The 22030-nt window shown below is 38.3% G+C and overlaps 1 protein-coding gene across 1 annotated transcript in view; it reads left to right on the forward strand.

Annotated features, from left to right (window-relative positions):
* Positions 1–21444, forward strand: part of fnip1 (folliculin interacting protein 1) — a 42210-nt gene extending 20766 nt beyond the window's left edge. The window contains exons 9-18 of the mRNA XM_016246765.1: positions 2329–2464; positions 3760–3961; positions 4060–4145; positions 9255–9401; positions 9497–9666; positions 12032–13400; positions 14418–14583; positions 16583–16777; positions 19655–19770; positions 19858–21444. Coding sequence (XP_016102251.1) covers positions 2329–2464; positions 3760–3961; positions 4060–4145; positions 9255–9401; positions 9497–9666; positions 12032–13400; positions 14418–14583; positions 16583–16777; positions 19655–19770; positions 19858–19936 — 2666 coding nt within the window. The 3' untranslated portion in view covers positions 19937–21444. The remainder of the gene's footprint in view (positions 1–2328; positions 2465–3759; positions 3962–4059; positions 4146–9254; positions 9402–9496; positions 9667–12031; positions 13401–14417; positions 14584–16582; positions 16778–19654; positions 19771–19857) is intronic.
* The last annotated feature ends 586 nt before the right edge of the window (positions 21445–22030 follow it).

Consider the following 22030-nt stretch of genomic DNA (forward strand, 5'->3'; position numbering starts at 1 on the left):
GTTTTACTTCGAGAAGTACATCTTACTGTACAATAATAATATATTTTGTCATGTAAAATATATAGTGTCATACTTTTTTAAAGTTAAACAGAACTTTTATTTTGACGGGTTTTAGTGAAGATCTTGGTAACACTTTAGTTTAGGGACCAATTCTCACTATGAACTATGAGCATGCATATTTCTTGCACATTGGCTGTTTATTGGTACTTATAAAGCACATATTAATGTCTTATTCTGTATGACCATATTTTAGATCCCTTAATCCACCCCATACCTAAACTTAACAACCACCTTACTAACTGCAAATAAAATTAGGACTCCTAGGAGTTTAGTGAGGCAAAAGTCATAGTTAATAGCTAATGTTAATGGTGAGAATTGAACCTTAAAATAAGTAAGTGTGTTTCTGATAATAATTTTTCTCAAATGAATTGGTGAAAAGCTGGTGAAGTGACTCTCAGAGCAGCTCTAGAGAGGAAGTTCATGTCCTCATATAGTGAGACTAGCATCATGTGAGCTTCAGTATGCGTGTAGTAGAGCATACTGAGACACGCACAACATGCAGACTTCACATTTACATAGCAGGCTTTCTGCGCTTTGGATAGTTCACCCAAAAATGCATTTATTCATCCTCAAGTTATTCCAAACCTGTATGAGGTTCTTTCTTCTGTTTAATATGAAAGAAGATATTTTGAAGACTGTTGGTAACTAAACAGTTGCTGGTAGACATTGACTTCCATAGTATGTAATAGTACCATGGTTTGGAACAACATGAGGGTGAGTAAATAACAAAATTGAAACTATTGCTTTCATATTCACAGACATGAGACAATTTCGGCATTGATTATGTGTGTGGCCCTACTTTTGATTTACTCATCCAAATTCTTTGACATTCCACATTATACAGTAGATTTCATTTTTATTACAGGATTCTATGAATCGGTCTGATGAGTGATGTGGAAATATCAAGTGTTAATGTGAAGGGTTTTTCTGAATGGCATGCTCATGATCTTGGTGTCAAGATGTTTTCTTATTGAACACTATTAAAGGTTTAAAACTATGAAAGGATTGGCACCTGACTTAGAAATCCACCCCAGAAATATCTTTAAATTAGTCTGTGATTACAAACAACTTCATATGTAGCCGTCATTCTTTCTGTTATGTCCTTATTATAAATGATACTTAAGTCAGGACGTCCTGAAGCTCACAGCACAGGAATATCTGCCCTGTGCCACTGAGATGTGCAGCTTTCTGAAAATGCAGCAGACCTGGAAAAGCTTGTGCAATGGAAAGTGCCTAATGACCTGGGCAGCATAGCTGGGATCTCTCGTTCTGGCTAATGCAGCATCACATGCACAGACGTTTATATTTAGCGGTTCCCAAAGTTGCCTGCCTGCACTAGTATATGAGGAGGCTAATTCAGGGTTGACACACACGTTTCATCTCCATTGAGCTCTTTAAGCGTGTCACCTCGTTCTGAACATCACTCTCTCGAGGCCTCTCGGGTGACCCTGAAAACCTAAATGCTATCAGTGCTCAGTTCACATGTGATGGGGTGATTCTTAAAGCAAAAGTTGAAATGTCCTCACCCTCGGGCCATCCAAGATTAGGATGAGTTTGTTTCTTCATCAGATTTGGAGAAATGTAGCATTGCATCAGTTGCTCACCAATGGATGCTCTGCAGTGAATGGGTGCCGTCAGAATGAGAGTCCAAACAGCTGATAAAAACATCACAATAATTCACAAGTAATTCACACCACTCCAGTCCATCAGTTAACATCTTGTGAAGCCAAAAGCTGCGTGTTTGTAAGAAACAAACCATTAAGACATTTTGACTTTAAACCCATGTTTTCTGGCTGAAATACGAGTCCATAATGCATAATAATGTTTCCGCTAATGAAAAAGTCATCTTGTCTGAATCAGGAGAGAAATATGCACAGATCAAGCACCGCTTACAAGTCAAAATAGTCCAAAACAATTCTATATAAATTTATGGGTGGATTTTGATGTGAGAGGACAACGGCACCCAATCACTGCAGAGCATCCATTGGTGAGCAAATGATGCAATGCTACATTTCTCCAAATCTGATGAAGAAACAAACTGAAGCAAATTTCCATTTTTGGGTGAACTATTCTTTTTAAAGCTGCAGTAGCAGAATAAATAAATAAACAGCGTTTAAGAGTTCAGAGGCTCAGAAATGATGCACCCAGTACATCCTTCTGTTTGCACGTCATGCAAGAGTACTTTATTTTTGCCATGTGTGAGTGTTTTGCTCTTGCATGATGGACATGTGAACACACTGACTCACTGCTCCTCTCTTCTGTTGACAGCGTCTTTAAGCAGCCTGTTGATCACCCCGTTTCCATCGCCGGGCTCCTCTCTCACCAGCAGCTGTGCTAGTAGCTACCAGCGGCGCTGGTTACGCAGCCAGACCACCAGCTTGGAGAACGGCGTCTTCCCTCGATGGTGCGATTGCAACACACTGGTGCACATGCTGCATTTGACAAATTTGACTTCACATTAACAATAATATGTCACAGTAGTTATATTTGCCTGAAATAAGGTTGTTACCACTGCAAAATATTAAATACAATTGGAATTTCATGATTCATGACACCAATTTTGATATCACAGCAAAAAAAAAAAAAAATATATATATATATATACATTTACATTTAGTCATTTAGCAGACGCTTTTATACAAAGCGACTTACAAATGAGGACAATGGAAGCAATCAAAATCAACAAGAGAGCGATGATATGCAAGTGCTATAACAAGTCTCAGTTAGCTTAACACAGTACATGCAGCAAGGGTTTTTTCTTGTTGTTTTTTTTTCTTCATAAAAATAATAGAGCAAGTTTTTTTAAAGAAAACAAGCAGTAAATTAATAGTGCAAGTCTAAAAGGGCAAGTTTTTTTAAATAAAGAATAGCATTAGAATAGAGAGTGCTAGAGTTAGAGGGTCAAATAAAGATGGAAGAAATGTGAAATAGGAATATAAATAAAATGAATAAAAACACAATAGGACAAAGATACAAATGCTTTAGGTTTTTCAGGTCTATCAAAAATAAGAAATATTATAGAAATGAAAAAAATGTCCAAATAAATCTGCATCTGTTCTCACTGTAAAATCTGCATAGTTCTCACTGTATAAATGAAATATACAGTTTTACAAGAGATTCACTCAAGAGCAGTCTTTTATTGTTTTATTACCATTAATGACACAAACTGATCTCCGACCTGTTTACATTCACTTAACTGACATAACTGACTGTGATGAGCAATCTGACATTTTTGTGTTTTTTGCCATTTAAGTGTGATCACCAGCAAAAAGATTTCAGTACTCAGATGTTGTGTTAGCGGCTGCTTTCTGTGCACTCTCAGACAGGGAGTACAGAGTAGCTCTCTTTCATGTCTCATTGCATTCAAATAGTTTGAAATCGCTTGAATGTTTAAACTGGTATGGCTTATAAATATACGCTTTCATGTCTAGTATGCGTAACCACGATAGAGATGAGGATTTCATGACACATTTCTACTGTTTTACTGTTCCTACAGTATATCACCCACTTCTACTTACAGCAGGTTTCACTTTCATCATAACGCATGCAAACGTGAGAGAGAAATTCAGCAATGACGAGCAGTAGTGAGGACACATAAGTGCTGTTAAACTTCAGTGTGGGACTCTTCACTTGCAACACCCCAGCATTGGGCTCTGCTTACATTTCCCTGTCTAATCCAGTGGTGTGTTTGCATTCCAGGTCTGTGGAGGAGAGCTTCAACATGTCTGATGAGAACAGTGGACCGAGTCTGGGTGTTGCCAGGAAGAAGAAGATCGCTATCGGTGTCATCTTCCTGCTCTCACCCAACGAGGAAGAAAACGCCAAGTTCCAGGACTTTTTCTTCTCTCACTTTCCACTGTTTGAGAGTCACATGAACAAACTCAAAAGTGCCATTGAGCAGGTTAGACATGATTTGCGTCTTTGTGGTTTGCCGTCTTCTTGCGCCATCTGTTGCGTCTGTCTTACGGTGTGTGTTTGTGGCTCTCTGTTTGTTTGAAGGCTATGATACTGAGCCGCAGGTCAGCTGATGCCAGCCAGAGAGCTTTGGCTTACAGTCGCATGGTGGACGGCCTAAATGAGTTTAGGTGAGTTTGTGGTGACATGTCTGGACGCTGCTCGCCAGGTGTTTTGTTATTTGCATCCACCAAAAGTCCTGCCAAGGTTTACTGGACACTTAATCCACTCATGTGACATGAGATGCACGACGCTGATCTGAGAGCGCTTTCACATGCGATAACTTTGTGTTCAAGCAGTTTCTTAGCAGTGCTATATTATATAATCTTCGTGCTGAGATCAGCTCTTGGAGGCGTTGCTGGAAGTTTCCTTCTGCTGCACTGAGCACGATGACCTTTGACACGATTCACACGATAACTCACGTATCATGTTCAGGGCAACAAGAAGCGTAATGCATTCAAAGAAATAAAACCTGCCAATCATATTAGAGGTGTTACATTTTAAATAGGAAGCACTGATTTCATGCTTCCTGTTGTCTACCCTTGTTCAGACTGTCCGAATCCGATTTTTATGCATATCCTATTGAAACCCGATCTAAATTCGCTTTTTCTGCATTGGTTTCTATGGCAATGACGTTGCATTGGTATGCCTACGTTAAAAAAACAACAACAATAACAGCAATACAGTTTGCAATACTTACAACATGTTGGAATGCACAGATATATTCTGTTGCCGTCTTCGCCGGTCATAAAACTCAAAGAGGTGCGTAAACCAGCGGTATATAGCAGGGCTCGCAAAATTTCAAAATCCCTTGTAGCCCTTCGGGCAGGTACTCTTCAGATTTTGGTAGTCTGAAAATTTAACTAGCCCAAAATAAAAAAACAGTATGAGTGGGGTTGAACAATGTCCATGGTAACATAGTATTGAGCCATAAAATGACATGATTTACAATTCAGATACAGGTTTTCACAAAAACAAAAATCTTTTACAATAGCATTTCAGCCTTTTAAACCATTTTTATGAAAAGGGATACATCAAGCATATAAATTATATCAATTTAAAACGTATAAATATTACGGTCTTAATTGTTTAGATTTTTAGAAGGCACATTAACTTTTTTCTCATTTACAACTCTGTGTTTGCTGCGTAAAAACATGAGTTGATATTTGCATTGATCTGACCATAATCACAAAGATGCATAATCACATAATCACAAAAATGCAAATTCATTCTCTGCCACGAGGTGGCACTTTAGGAGTGCTGAAATATTATATATATAATAATATAGCTAGCTAAATCCAGTCTGAGCGGTCAGACTGAAACGGATTTCCAGAAATGTGATTTGAATAGGATTTCAAACCATGTAAGGATGTAGCTTTGGATTTGAAAAAAATCGGCTTTCATGTGAAATTGGTATTTTTTTATTTTTTGGCCATTCACACTGGCTAAATATGATGGGATTCCAATCGGATATGCACAAAAATCGGATTCCAGCTGACAGTCTGAACAAGGCTATATTGACGCCAACTATATTTGTAGGCTGATTCTTCTGAGAGTAAAACATTGTATATCCCTACAGCGCCATCCGAATATTGATCTGTTAGTTTGAGCGAACGGTTCAAAAACTACAGAAATGAAACGCTTTCATTGTAGCAATCATTTAATTTATTTACCGTTAACGTCAATATGTGGGAGTTTCTCATTTGTAGGTTGCTTCGGATAAAAGCATCAACTAATAAATAAATGGAAATGGAAATACCATGTGCACATCTAGTTGTTTTATCTACATTTTAAATTAATTCTTTTTAGTATAAGCTTTGAACTGACCGTTAATTTGTTAGTGTTTAATAATAATGCTTATAAAAAGGAGTAGAATTAATAACCGAATCGAACAGATCATAAAATGTCTTGCGTAGGAACTGAGCAGAAGGCCGTGTGAGCTTGTGCTTCAGTCTTGGTCTGTGTAAAATAAGCTTGGTCTGTGTCAGTGCTTCAGAGGCGATTCACTATACACCCTCTCATACTTCCAAGTCATATGCTTGTTGGTCCGCGGCCAGAGCAACCTGACCCCAGTGCCACAGAAACCTTATCTACCTCACATACTGTCAGGACGGACCAGAATAGTCAATAATGTGCAAGTGAACAGACAAACAAATATTTCAGATTTCCCACTTCCAGCGGGCTAATTATACACCTTGGCGTTTATCCTCGCGGTTGTGAAGCAGTGGCTGAGCCAGAGGGGTATCTAGGGTGGCACTGGACAGCCCTGACATCTGATTGGCCACCCCGGGTGCCACCCCAAAATTTAATATGCTACTATTTTCTTTTCTTTGTTTAATCGTACTGAAGGAAGCATTTATTTTAGCCTCAAACTCAAGGATGCAACGCATCTGGTGTGCCGCATCGCGCTTCATCTTGTCCAGTGGAGCTTCCAGCCTCTGCTAACTCTCACGCCACATGTTCATTTTCTTACGGAGTGCAAAACATCGCAGAGCAAGGAGGACACAGACAACCCCCTGACAGACAAGACAGAGCAGGTTACTTTTGATAATAGGAAGCAAACTCTCAGCATTCAAATTCTGTTCGTTTAATTAAGATTTTCAAACGATAAATTGAGTTTTGGAGCTCTTTAGTGGTGTGACGGATCACGTGTGCTCCCGCTTTGCCTCAGTTCAAGCGAAGCAGGAGTGCATTCTAATTAACATGAAATAAACATGAATGAACATCTGAGGGCGTGTTGAAAGAGACACTACAACTAAATGAATGTACAGTGTCATGTAATCACTCAATGAGTGTTTTAACCGCGGAAAGACAGCAGCTTGAACACTTTCACATAACCTCAGAAATTCAGTGTCCATAAACTTGCGAGAAAAATGTGCACTAAAGAGGAGAATTTTGCAAAAATTACATTTTATTACATTTTTACTTTTTTTTTTTTTTAATACATTTAAAAAAAAATTGTTTTTATTATAATTAACAAAAATGTATAGACATAATGCTATTATAAAAATGGTCTAATATGAACTTGTATACAAATCAATTGTTATTTTTAACCTTAACAATAGGGCTCCCTGTATAGTTTAGTTTAGAAAAATTGAGAAAAAAATAACATGTACTTAATCGCAAGCTTATTAATTATTCCTAAATAATTCTCACCTCAGGCTGAACTCAAAAGTTGACAGCCCTGTTTGAAGTAAGTTGAAGTTTTAGGTTTCCTGAACAACATTTACAAAATTCACTGTGTTAATGTTAGAAGTTAATGTTAATGTTAGATCTTTTGCTCCATCCGCTGGTTAATCAGATAATAGCAATAAGAGAAATAAGGTCCAATAGACTAACATTTGAAGTTATGGTAGGAAAGAGAATGTGGGGTAATGTGAAGTAATCAGCAATCGTAGGATTTATTCATGCTTTTTAATGGTCTATGGACCCCCCTGAATTAGCCTTGGCCGCCCCCATGTATAAAACTCTAGCTCCGCCACTGTTGTGGAGTCCGAGATCTGAAAAGATGAAGCTGTACATCAGTGTGTGGCGTTCTTATTGTGAAAATCAGTTGATCAGCAATCAGCTGTTCACATTTTAGTTAGGACAGGGGGATCATATTTAATCTAGGTGTAAAATACAGTAAGAATAGGCATTACTTCATCTAAATTTAATATAGTGCTCTTTTACATTCGTTTAATGTAGATGCACCAGTATAACAATACATAACTTTTTGAATAGTGACACAAACGAATCCTTAACTATTTTTTTAAACTTGTATAATTCTGTTAGATCTTCTAGCGTACCAGTGACATTTATTAACATTTTACATTGGTTTAATGTAGATGCATTTTATTAACATCTACAAATGCTAATAAATTTATTAACATTTTAATATTTTTAATATAGAGTGAGGCTTTATAACACTAAAAAGTTGTTATATTGTGAATTCCTCTAATACCGTATTGCTTAAATAATCACGCAGGCCTGATCATGCTTTGTCAGTCCTCAGGTTTAGGTTCATCGTAGGATTTATTCATGCTTTTTAATGGGCCTATGGACTATGGACCCCCCTGAATTAGCCTTGGCCGCCCCCATGTATAAAACTCTAGCTCCGCCACTGTTGTGGAGTCCGAGATCTGAAAAGATGAAGCTGTACATCAGTGTGTGGCGTTCTTATTGTGAAAATCAGTTGATCAGCAATCAGCTGTTCACATTTTAGTTAGGACAGGGGGATCATATTTAATCTAGGTGTAAAATACAGTAAGAATAGGCATTACTTCATCTAAATTTAATATAGTGCTCTTTTACATTCGTTTAATGTAGATGCACCAGTATAACAATACATAACTTTTTGAATAGTGACACAAACGAATCCTTAACTATTTTTTTAAACTTGTATAATTCTGTTAGATCTTCTAGCGTACCAGTGACATTTATTAACATTTTACATTGGTTTAATGTAGATGCATTTTATTAACATCTACAAATGCTAATAAATTTATTAACATTTTAATATTTTTAATATAGAGTGAGGCTTTATAACACTAAAAAGTTGTTATATTGTGAATTCCTCTAATACCGTATTGCTTAAATAATCACGCAGGCCTGATCATGCTTTGTCAGTCCTCAGGTTTAGGTTCATGAAAGAAGACCTCAGAGCTTCATAACTCTTACCTAATCCAGTGCTAAAACAGTTCTGCCTGTCTGTTAGCTGCTGTTGCATGAGGCTTTTTATAGGTCACTATGCACTAACTTCAGTACTGGGAAGTGTAGTACAGCTTGGGAAGGGAGTACATTGTCGTTTTCTTCCAAGTGTCAGGTTGTTTGCAACACACTTGGGAGTTTGTGCTAACATCTGCATCTTTCCCAGTGCCTAATCAGCACGAGTATGGCTTGTAACGGTAAACAACATGTAGGAGATCTTCTTACTGTGCTCCGTTAGTATTAAAGCTGCTCCTCTGATGACTTCCTTAGCATCCGGAGATTCGCTTTGCGTGTAATAAAGTGGAGAAATGCACTCGTTTTGCAGGAGCAGTCCTACTCGTGACTCTGCAGTCTTTCCTGATCATTTCAAGTGGCATCTGGGTGTTAAGCTCTGGACCGTGGCCCATATTCCCGGGCTGCGTGACATTTGCAGAAGTTAAATATGCTGCAAAGGTCTTTCCCAGCTGGGGCAGCCCTGTGCAACTGAAGCGCTCTTTGTTTCAGCTGTTGACAAAAGCTCTTCTGTCTTTATGTGTGCGGACGCCCTGTAGGACGACCATCTGCAACCTGTACACCATGCCACGTGTGTCTGAGCCTGTCTGGCTCACCATGATGTCCGGTCAACCTGAAAAGAACCAGCTTTGTGGCCAGTTCATGAGGGAGCTGGCCCTGCTCATGGAGCAAGCCTCCAAGAACCAGTTGAGTAATGTCGCACATGCTCCTCAAGTCATTGAACGCACTTGATAAGTGTGAATGTAACCATGTTTTTGCTTGCTTTGTCTCTTGCCTTTAGATTCCTCCCAGCGCTTCTCACTGCGGTTCTCACAAACCATCTCGCCTGGGTTCCCACAGTCATGCCCAACGGTCAACCACCCTTAAAGATCTTCCTGGAGAAGCACTCCTCACCGAGTGTGGACATGTTGGCGAAAACACATCCCTACAACCCACTCTGGGCACAGCTTGGTAAATGACGCAAAAATGTGTGCATGTCGCCACCTAGTGTTGATGGAAATATCTTGGCAAAGTGAGCTTTAGAGCAGGGTTTCCCAACGCTGTTTCTGGAGGACGCATTACACTACGCATTTTGGATATTTCCCTTATCTGACCCATCCATTTCAGGACATGGAGTCTCTACTAATGAGCGGATAAGCAGGTGTTATTGATTAGGAAGTGTGTAGTGTTGGTGTGCCTCCAGGAACAGGGTTGGGAAACATTGCATTTGAACAAGAGCTGCTGTCCTGAAGAGTTTAGCTTTAACCTGAATCAAACACACTTGAACCAGCTAATCAATGTCCTCAGGATCGCTTGAAAATCACTGGCAGGTGTGTTGAAGCGGATTGGAAATAAACTTGGCAGGACAGTTTAGTTCAGTAGTCAGGGCTCCGTCTTAATCTGGAAACAGATTAGCGGGTTCCTGGAACATCTGCTAACTAAAAATCCCACAATGCACCACAAAAATCAGGGAGCATCGATCCTCACTACACTTAAAAAAAAAAAAAGTTTCTTTATTGGCATCTATATGGTTCCACGAAGAATCTTTAAAGCAATAGTTCACCCAAAAATGAAAATCGTGTCATCATTTACTCAACCTCATGTCGTTCAAAACATGTATGCCGTTCTTTCTTCTGTGGAACCTAAAAGAAGATATTTTGAGAAATGTTGATGACCATTGACTTTCACTGTATGGACATAAAAAAAAACATGAAGACATTTCTCAAGCAGAAAAGGTTAAGAATAATAAAATGTTCTTTACATGAATAAAAATGGTTCTTTTAAGAACTGTTCATTGAAAGATTCTTTGGGGAACAAAAAATGTTTCAACTGTTGCATTGCTGCAAATAGGGCAACATTTTTATCAACTAATTCAAATGTCATGTTTTGCAACTGTTTTATTTTTTTTAACCCATGCAATAGTGGTTTTAATTAAAAATATCAACAAAGTTACAATTAGACACGTTGACAATACACCAGTGTTAACAGTTAAGAGAAGATTCAGTGAAATGGAAAAAAGTACCACGTTTTTAGAAAAGGTCAAGTGCACGTTTACATAGAACAAAACTATGAAAAAAGCAGTGCAGTGGAATGAAAAATCTGTAAGGAACTACTACTGTATGTTTGATATTTCATGTTTGCATGATGGTGACCAGCTGAAGTCTGCTGGTATTTTCTTTGATTTTACAAAACATTTAAACATTAATAGCCTACTGCTGGTCTTATACTTTGTCATTTTGAATTTGAATCGCCTTGACTTTTTGAGTTGACCTCTACAACTGAATTGTGGTTTGTAGATTGTGGCAACATGAACATGAACATGAAGCGCATAAAACATAGCATTACACTGGGGTTTCTCAAACTATAAGAACTGCAGTTCGAACGCTGTAAGAGAAAAAAGAAAAATGAGAGAATCAGTAAATTCTGAATATTTTACTGCCATTTTATGAATATGTAATCCATAAAAAAGTAACTTATCTGAGCATTTTAAAATGTAATGTAATTACAGTATTCGGTTTTTGGAATCTGATTACGTAGTCCATATTACATGTAATTAGGGGAGTGCATAATTTTACTGCTTTATTTTTTTCCATTTGCTCTACTTGAATGCTTTTGTTCTTTATAAATATACAGTTGTGCTCATAAGTTTACATACTTTTTGAAGAATATGCAACATTTTAATAATTTTAACAAAATAAGAGGGATCATGAAAATTGCATGTTATTTTTTTATTTAGTATTGTCTTGAATAAGCTATTTCACATAACAGATGTTTATATATACTCCACAAGATAAAATAATAACTGAATTTATATAAAATGACCCCGTTCAAAAATTTACATACCCTTAAATCTTAATACTGTGCGTCATTTCCTGGATGATCCACGACTGTTTTTATGTTTTGTTATAGTTGTTCATGAGTCCCTTGTTTGTCCTGAACGGTTCAACCGCCTGCTGTTCTTCAGAAAAATCCTCCAGCTCCTGCACATTCTTTGGTTTTCCAGCATCTTCTGCATATTTGACCGCTTTCCAACAGTGACCGTATGATTTTGAGATCCATCTTTTCAAACTGAGGACAATTGAGGGACTCATACATAACAATTACAAAAGGTCAAAACATTTACTGATGCTCAAGAAGGCAACACGATGCATTAAGAGCCGGAGGGTGTAGACTTTGAATTGCTGGTCAGGGTAAATTGTCCTTATTTTGTCTTCTGGGAAACATGTACTTATGTAGCTTCAGAAGTGCAGTACTAAATTACTACCCAGAACTGCTTATTTGTTTCCTGGCAAATATGCGTGAATTGTTTTGGTTAATAATGTTGTGATTGCTGCAGGTGACCTGTACGGGGCAATCGGCTCACCTGTGCGTCTGTCCCGAACGGTGGTGGTTGGCAGACGACAGGAGCTGGTGCAGCGTCTTCTCTATGTGCTGACCTACTTCATCCGCTGCTCAGAGTTACTGGAAACACACCTGCTGGAGAGCGCCGTGGACGAGGCCATCGTGATACCTGGCTCGCTCATCACTACGTCGCTGCGCCGCGGAGAGGTGGAGGAATCCGACTACGTGCTGGTCACCGTGCACAAGCCGAGCCAAGACTACCTGTCTCCGGGTGCCGAGGCAGAGGACGGCTACCCCTCTGATGACAACAGCTTACAGAGCAGCACGTACATGAACACAGAGGCCCCAGACGAGCACAAGCGTCCGCATCCCGCCATACCAGAGGCAGAACTCGTCAGAGACGCGCCCGTTTGCAGAGAGGCGGGGAGTCCACAGCTCGAGACTCGACTGGAAACCGTGGTCAAAGTCGGCTCCAACTCGCCGTGCGAGAGAAGAGCCTCGCTCGAGGTTCAAGGGGATGTGCGGCCCGAGGTGGAATCTGGTGGCGTGCCCATCAGGATCTTCCATCCATCAGATATCCTGCTAGAGAAGAAGCCCCCTGACAAGAGCTTTGATAACGCCGGGAACGAACCCTCCGCTAAAGTCACATTCCTCATCGGAGACTCGATGTCTCCTGAATCTGACATGGAGAGTCGACAGCAAAAGCTGGAGGAGGAGATCAAGAAACACAAGAAGCTTCTCAAAGACAACCAGCAGAAGCAGTGTAACAGTGAGGCTAAACTTCAAGTGGACCAAATCAAGACCAACGACAGCAAAACAGGCTCGTTTGTATCGTCCTTCACTAGAAAGACGTCTCAGTGGTGTCCAAGAGTGCAAGGGGACTGCGTGGACATGTTTGACGAGTATTTCAGTGATGACAATCCAGTGGAGACAAGGACTATTGGTGATGTCTACCAAACAAATGCACAAATGGGGATGAAAGGCATAGGAAAAGATGCCCCAAACCTGCAAGGCTGCCAAGTTAGGGCGCACAGACAGACCTGTGAGCGGCTAGACAAAGACGGGTGTAAGTGCGACGCAGGAGACATCAGCGTGGGCTGCTGTAAAACCTGCTGCTCTGCCGAGCAGGACAAGGGGATCGAGATGTCACTGAGTGTCCCTTCACAAGGCACCGTTGGGGAGAAAAAGAAATCAGTCCCTCTGAACGACTGGGAGATCCCACGTAACGAGAGCTCGGACAGCGCGCTGGGGGACAGCGAGAGCGAGGACGCTGGACAGGAGCTGCCCAGGCAAGAGCCCGATGGGCCGTTTTACGGTGATGAGCAGGCCGACTGGCAGGATGAGCTCGAGGTGCCTTTACCCGGGTAAGAGCGGAGAGGATTAGCAGAACCATCGGTTTTGTTTGGCTTGTGTCTGTAGGGATGGGCAGTATATGGAGTTTGTATCATGTATTGATATATTTTTGTAAACAATATAGAATACCGAATATATCGATATACAGTAGCTTGATACGAGTGCATCTGAAAAATAGTCAAGGACACAGAGTGAGCTGCTGTGGGGAAAGTGCATAATCCAGTGTGTCCTAAACATGAGACATGCTTTATATTAAGAGTTTTAAATAACTGGTAAGATATTGTTAACACGTGTAGTTTAAAGCGGCATGACAGACTCATGTGCTGCTGACAGACAGGCTACTCGCGCTGTTTAATTTGTTTGAGATGTGCTGTTTTCCTCCGTGCATAACTTACATTTCACAGGTATATCCTCCATCTGTAAATGTTAGAAAGTTATGGAAATATTTCCATTTTGCTGTCAGGAGTGGATGAGCCTTCTGCATGCGAGTCTCTGTTAAACTTCACAGACTTCAGTGAGCGAGCGCGATAGAATAGGGGAGCGATAATTCTGACTAAAATATACATTTGCTAAAATATTTGTTGTTGGAAAATCAATGTACCATATGTAGAATTTTAAACCGACAAGTAAGTGTATTTTAAATGTTAGTATCTGTAAAGTGACAGTTGTAAAGGGTTAATCAAAATAGAATGCAAGTAGTCTGTGCTTTAGTTTTTATTTATTTTCATTTTTAGTTTACTGAATTTACCTTCTGCTTTAAAATGATTTTCATGATTTTTGTTTTTATATTGCAATGTTAGTATGTTTGTTTTCATAGCCTTTAATATAAACATTGTTTCATTTGACAACATTGGGCAGGATGTAAAAAAAAAAAAGATATATATTTTTTTAATCCAAATAAAAAAACTTACCGAGATATATACCGTATTTTGCCAAAAAATACAAAGATATGATTTTTTGGCCACATCACCCAGCCCTAGTCTGTATATTAAAAATGTTGATAATGAACAAGGTTATCTATTTGCTAGGGCGAAGCTGGTGGAGAACTACTCTAAACCGAGCATTGCCAACTTTGGGAGGTCACTGTTCGGAGGATACTGTCCTACGTACGTCCCAGACTTTGTTCTGCATGGAGCCCCCAATGATGAGAAACTGAGGCAGAACCTGGTGTCGGATCTGGCCCATGCTGTGCAGGTAAACACCTCCAACACCTCCAATAGGTCATCAATGAGCACCTGCCTGACACTTGGTGAAGAATCCAATCACTGTTGCTGATAGGAATGGTTACATAAGATTAGGGCTGCAACAACTGATCGATAAGCATCTATAAAGACAATTATTGGCAAGAAATTTGATTATCAACTAATCATATCTGTGCCATGGTTATTTTAGTTTACAAAAACTAAAATTAAAACCATTAAAAAAAAAAATAACTTAAAAAAATTTAAATGAAATGTACAAAATGTTTTATTTCAGCTAGTGGCCAATACATCATTTCTAAATTTTTAGTTTATCTTGGTGTACTAAGTAACTAAAATTGAAATAAAATAGAACAAAATTACTAAAACATTAATTAAAATTAAAATGAAACTTTAAATTATAAAAGTAAAAACTGATTCAAAATGTTAATAAAAACTAAGTATCTGAATGAAACTAAAATAACACTGATCTGCGTGACAGTTAGTCTGTACTTTTGTTTTTCTTTTGTTATGATTTTTGTTTTAATTTAACTTGTACTTTATGCATGGTATGCAATTAGTTGGTTTGTGGTTTACAATGTAATGTTTATATTTTAACCCTATTACATAAGTTTACTGTATTTGTTTTCACAATTGCACATTATTTGGGGGACAGCATTGGGCAGGATGGGGAACAACAATTTGTATATAATAGATTAACATTCATTTGTTTTTTAGTAAATCTTTTTTCCATTCAAATAAATAGGTTAATTGAATAAATAATCAATAGATTAATCCGTTATCAATATAGTTGTTACAGCCTTGCATACGATCTCCAAAGACTACTGTTAAAGGAGCCGAGCCATATTTAGAGGCTAGAATGTCATCGGACTCTCTAATGTGAAAAAGAGTCCAATACTGTCCTACGTACGTCCCAGACTTTGTTCTGCATGGAGCCCCCAATGATGAGAAACTGAGGCAGAACCTGGTGTCGGATCTGGCCCATGCTGTGCAGGTAAACACCTCCAACACCTCCAATAGGTCATCAATGAGCACCTGCCTGACACTTGGTGAAGAATCCAATCACTGTTGCTGATAGGAATGGTTACATAAGATTAGGGCTGCAACAACTGATCGATAAGCATCTATAAAGACAATTATTGGCAAGAAATTTGATTATCAACTAATCATATCTGTGCCATGGTTATTTTAGTTTACAAAAACTAAAATTAAAACCATTAAAAAAAAAATAGCTTAAAAAAATTTAAATGAAATGTACAAAATGTTTTATTTCAGCTAGTGGCCAATACATCATTTCTAAATTTTTAGTTTATCTTGGTGTACTAAGTAACTAAAATTGAAATAAAATAGAACAAAATTACTAAAACTTTAATTAAAATTAAAATGAAACTTTAAATTATAAAAGTAAAAACTGATTCAAAATGTTAATAAAAACTAAGTATCTGAATGAAACTAAAATAACACTGATCTGCGTGACAGTTAGTCTGTACTTTTGTTTTTCTTTTGTTATGATTTTTGTTTTAATTTAACTTGTACTTTATGCATGGTATGCAATTAGTTGGTTTGTGGTTTACAATGTAATGTTTATATTTTAACCCTATTACATAAGTTTACTGTATTTGTTTTCACAATTGCACATTATTTGGGGGACAGCATTGGGCAGGATGGGGAACAACAATTTGTATATAATAGATTAACATTCATTTGTTTTTTAGTAAATCTTTTTTCCATTCAAATAAATAGGTTAATTGAATAAATAATCAATAGATTAATCCGTTATCAATATAGTTGTTACAGCCTTGCATACGATCTCCAAAGACTACTGTTAAAGGAGCCGAGCCATATTTAGAGGCTAGAATGTCATCGGACTCTCTAATGTGAAAAAGAGTCCAATACATCCCTTCCACGGCACCTGAGCGTCACTGAGAGTCCTAAATGAACAAATGTGAAAAGCTTGATTGTAATCTGAAACGAGCTGTATTGTTGTTATGCAGCATCCTGTGCTAGATGAGCCCATCGCGGAGGCCGTCTGCATTATCGCAGACACCGATAAGTGGAGCGTGCAGGTGGCCAGCAGCCAGAGACGACCCTCCGACAAGCTGGGCAAAGAGGTGCTCGTGTCCAACCTCGTGTCCAACCTGCTCCAGTCCACCTACCAGCTCTACCGACTCAACCTGTCTCCAAACTTCGTGAGTGCAACTTTCTCACGTTTCTTCTGCTTTATTTGATTACTCGTCAGCACATCTGTAGGGAAGCATTGACTAGTGGTCGACCAATATGGGTTTTTTTGACAGACGATGCCGATATCTTGGAAAGCAGGGTGGCCGATATAAAGCCGATATCATTTTATTTATTTATTTTAATTTATATTTAATTTATCTATTGAAATTTGAAAATAGATGAAAAATAATTGTGTAAAATAAACATACTTATACGTTAGAAGACAAAGCATTTTCACAAATAAATAAATATTTAATAAAAAATCTAATTAAAAAGGAAGTAAACACTGTAACCAACAGGGCACTCGGTAATCTGGGAAGTTTGTGTGCATTGGGAATATTTTTTTTTTTCAAATAAAGTCAAGGTAACACTCATTTTACATACAGCACGCAATGAAAATGACGTGAATATGGCAGTGGGCAAATGCATAAAGCGCAGCATAATTTGAAATCACAAGTTTAAAGTTTGTCGATCGCGCGTCTCCAGTGAAGCTGAACTCTCCTCCTGTCCGCCTTAAATTCACACGGATCGACCGTCACGCAGAGAACACGCGATCATGCAGGATACACATGCACACTTCACAAGATCTCAACTAGATTCGACGAAGTCTGCAAGGTTTGTGAAATTAAATGTTCATTAGTCATTCAAAGATTTGTTTAAATTATATAAATGGGTATTTGCTGAATGCTGACGGCAAACAAGAAAGTATTATAATGTTTGCCTTTCTGTTACTAATAATATTAAAGCAATCGTTATAATACTTTTTGTATACATTTTAATTCCTTTGTTTAACAGTTCTATCTGATTATTAGATAGACTTCTATCCATATTAGACAGAACTGAACGACGACAGCGAACAAGAGGGGAGAATGTGAGCGGTGCGCGCTCTCAGGCGCTGCCATTCTCGCGCAGTCAAAATAAAAATCCCACTCCGAACACATCGGCCAAACAGAAAAACTTATCGGCCGATATTTGAAAAATGCCAAATATCGGCCGATATATCGGTCGACCCCTAGCATTGACACATTTTACAAGGACAGTGAAACTGATAATCATGAGCCAATAATGTGTATGTGATTCATGATTCTAATGATCTTAACTGTGATGAACATAAGAGAACGGCTCCTCGTCAGTCTGTAGTGCTCTCGCTATTTATTATTTTTGTAAGTAATCGATTATTTTGATGATAAATCAAGTAATTAGATTAGGGATGCACGATATAATCGGAATGTTATTGGAATCAGCCGATAAAGGCTTAAAATGTAAACATCAGCATCAGCTTTATGGAAAATTATACCGATATGCTTTGCCGATAAGGCGAATAATTAGGGTGTTCTAGCAATAAGATCACGTCAACAGTGTGCTCATTCTTGAAGCGAACTTTTGCCTGAATGCTGATTAGATTCACTGTTTTGGATCGTCGCATTTCATTTGAGAATGATCGTACAGAATGAGCACAATAGAGTCAACAGCCTCTCCCGCGTCCTAATGCCCGTCCTTTTATTTATTTAGGGGGTGCTGTAGACCCACATGTAATAAAATTAAAATAAAATACACAAATAACATTAAGATAGTTGTGTTTCTGAATAAATAAAGCTGTAATTGATGTCATAAAATCAAGTTTAGATGGATGAGGATTGTAATCTAGGTAAAGATGATTACAGTGACATACAGGAGTCGTACATTAGGCACGAGTGTGGCCGATATTATTGATGCACAAACTGTCGTGTATGTGCGCTCTCATCACATCATATTTCTACATGAACACAGTTCTGTATATTCATGTAGTTGTCAATTAATGTACAGCGAGTGTTTTATAACAGATGCTCGCCGAAGAAGCGTGTTTTGGAGAAGTTTGTGAGGATCAGTGGTGTTTATGTACATATGGGCATCAGACGCTCCAAACACAGACACGATTGCATCTTCTGACAGAGGAACTGTTCACTGATGACGTTCGAGCCGCCTTCAGATCGCTGAGTTTCCACACATTCACAATCTTTTTAGTTTTCATTTGTATTTTGGTGTTTAGTGATTCTGAATGGATCCGTGTAGTAGTTTATATGCAGTTCTTTGGCGTCTCCCAGTGGTCTTGATTGGTATGGCAGGTTGACTTGTGCTTTTTGTTAAAGTTACTGTATAATTGAGCTTTGCATACTTTTAAGTTCTTTTAAGTTGTAAAGAATATCAGCAGTGACATTTTTGCAAAGTATGCTTGCAAAAAAGAACACTGAATGTTTAAATCTCAAATTATTTTTTTATTTAAAAATAATTACATGAAATTGAAAAGTAATAAAACTAGAATACAAAGGTTTTTGGTTACCACTCCCCAAAAAAATAGCTATGATTGATTTTTTTTTTAAATAGATATTTTCGAAGCTTTCAATGTACTCTTATTATAAAGAGAGTTTTTAAAAAATAGTTTATTTTTTATAAGTTTTTGCTAAAAATGTGTTTATAATCGCTACACAGGAGAGACTTAGTGTTGTTTCCAAACAAAAGGAAAAATATCAGCATGGGCTATCAGCTAGTATGAGTTGAAAAATCCGTAACTGATAATTGGATCAATAAAGTATCAAAAGTAAGTAATCCTTTTGTTTTGTTGAACAATACTATTAAAATGCATAACTTTGTCCATGTATCTTTGATACACATGCTACAGCAACTCATTTTAAACACATGGACATCAAAACATGCAGGGCTTTGGACTTTTATTTTGAGACGGGCAGGTTGTAGCTAAACTCTGCAGGAGCAGGATTGGAGTCAGCGCTGTATGTTGGCATGAAGGCTGTACTGTGTGTGTGTGTGTGTGTGTGTGACACGAGCTGTTCTCTCGCTCTTGTTTTCAGTGTATAATGCATCTGGAGGACCGGTTGCAGGAACTCTACTTCAAGAGCAAAATGCTGGCCGAGTACTTGAAAGGACAGACCAGGGTGCATGTGAAGGAGCTGGGCATGGTTCTAGGGTAAGAGTTCAAGCATCTTTGTACTAGTTGTTTTTTTGTTTTTTTATCCAGCAGATGCCAACAATCTGATCTCCTTTATCGCCACAGGATCGAGTCTAACGACCTGCCCCTGCTAGCGGCCACAGCGAGCACACACTCGCCGTACGTGGCCCAGATTCTCCTGTAGGCCACATGGAGAGCGAGAGAGACTCCATTCCCCCGCCGGCAGATGGGTTGGGTCCTCCAGGTTCGGTACGCCTGGACGGGGCCCCTCGAAGCCCTCTGAGACTCCAGGAGCAGGGAGGCCGTTGAGCTGGTGTTCGTTGGGAACAGTCTCCGGGTGAGCAGACTGCAGGACAGACGATCTGCCACTAGATGGCGGCTGAGCTGCAATGATCGAAACCCAGAGGTTCCCGAGAAGTGACCTGGGAATATCCCTTTTCCACAATTGACACATGGAGTATATTTTTTAATTCCATAAACTACATTTTGTTTTATTTCTTGTTCCTTTACACAATGTAAGAATGTAGAAGCCAAAGAAGATATCCAAGCAGCCCTTGCATACATCAAGAACAAATACTGAAGCTGTTCATGGCACCTTCGTCAAATCAATGTAGGAAGCAAAGACTTGGTTATAAAATCAGTTTTATGATTTTAAATGAATATATCATGGACTGTTCTCAATCGATTGTGGCAGTGAGTGATCACGCAATATTCCTTTCTGTGTGTTTACAAGCAAGCTTACCCTGTCGTGTCCAGTTGAAAATGAGCTCTACCTCAAACCTTCAGTATCACACACACATCTAACATGCTAAATTAAACATTTGAGGTAAAGTTTTCGTTTTTGGTTTTCAGTCACCCAATAAAGATGAAACCATGGAACAATTTCCTAAGAATGAGCTCTGAGAATTACATTTTTTTATAATTTTTTTGGGCAGCGTCACTTTAGCCGTAACAGAAGTGTTTACCTGCCCCGTGGAAATTATTAAGAGATGTATTTCCATTTGAATAGTCCTTTAGACATGACATGCCGTATGATGCGTTTTAAGGAATAATTTGGTCAAGAGAAATGCGATGGTCACCAATCACTACGTTGGGATTTGTGCTGGGCCTTTTTTTAACACTGATCCAGGGACATTCAACAATCATCTTTTGTTTTCAGGATTGAAATGCTGAATCTTTTTCATGTCTCTTCTTAGCTTGCAGACAGATTGTTTACCGATGGAATAACAGAGAAATGGATGAAAAATGAACATGCAGTGATTTAATGCAAGCATTCAATCTGTTAATGACTTGCATAGATGTTTATGATTGGTTGACTTGCTTTGTCTTTGGGTCAAACTATACATCTAAGTCTTAATGGACAAAACAAAAAAAAAACAGGCTTTGCGAGGTGTTACAGGTTATTTTAGCTGTTTAAAACATGTATGAGTTGCTTCAGTGGGAAACATTTTGTATTTAAAAAAAAAATCTATGTCCATTTGTCTTCTCCAGAATGTGTATTTATATCTAATTATTTCTTTATACAAAAAAGCATTTAATTTATTTACTTGGCATGCATTGCTAAATGTTAGCTGTATATACTGCATAGAGTTTCTTCGTGTATTTGTACAGAATGCCACTCTTTTTGACCTTATCTTTGTTTCCCAGTTTTTATGGGAATATTGTGCAATAAATATGCCAGCATTACAATTATATGTTGTTGGTTGTTACTTTGTGCAGCAGCTATTATTATTTATCTATCTGTCCATCTATCTGTTCATCCATGAAGGAGTCTCAACATTGAAAATATCAGATTAATAGTCCTATTTCAAGACGTTTATACCCAAGGTCAACATGTGAGACCAGTGCGTAAAATGGAAAAACACAATCTAGATTACATCAAATTATATAAGTCAATTGGGAACATTGACCATGTGAACTCTTGGTAATAGTCACATTTCCTTTACTTTCTAAACTTCTAATCATCCTGTTATCAGGTTTTATTTACTAATAAACATAGTAAGAAACACTTGACAATCGAACATATACACAATAACTACTGCTTTATATTTGTAAATATATAATATATGATGCACAACCCTTGGGCTGTGCTGATTCCACAACACCTCTGAGGAGGCAGTTCAGACAACCTATTATTGGTAACCCACAGTTAACTCACATAAATGATGTACTGATGTATCTGATCTCGTGTCCTTCAAAGATTAGCATAGTGTAGTATGCATCTATCTGATGAGTGTAGTTTAGTACGCACCGGTCTCACATCTGTCTGATGAGTGTA

The sequence above is a fragment of the Sinocyclocheilus grahami genome, unplaced genomic scaffold (assembly GCF_001515645.1).
Source record: "Sinocyclocheilus grahami isolate Dianchi unplaced genomic scaffold, SAMN03320097.WGS_v1.1 scaffold810.1, whole genome shotgun sequence".
Classification (NCBI taxonomy): domain Eukaryota; kingdom Metazoa; phylum Chordata; class Actinopteri; order Cypriniformes; family Cyprinidae; genus Sinocyclocheilus; species Sinocyclocheilus grahami.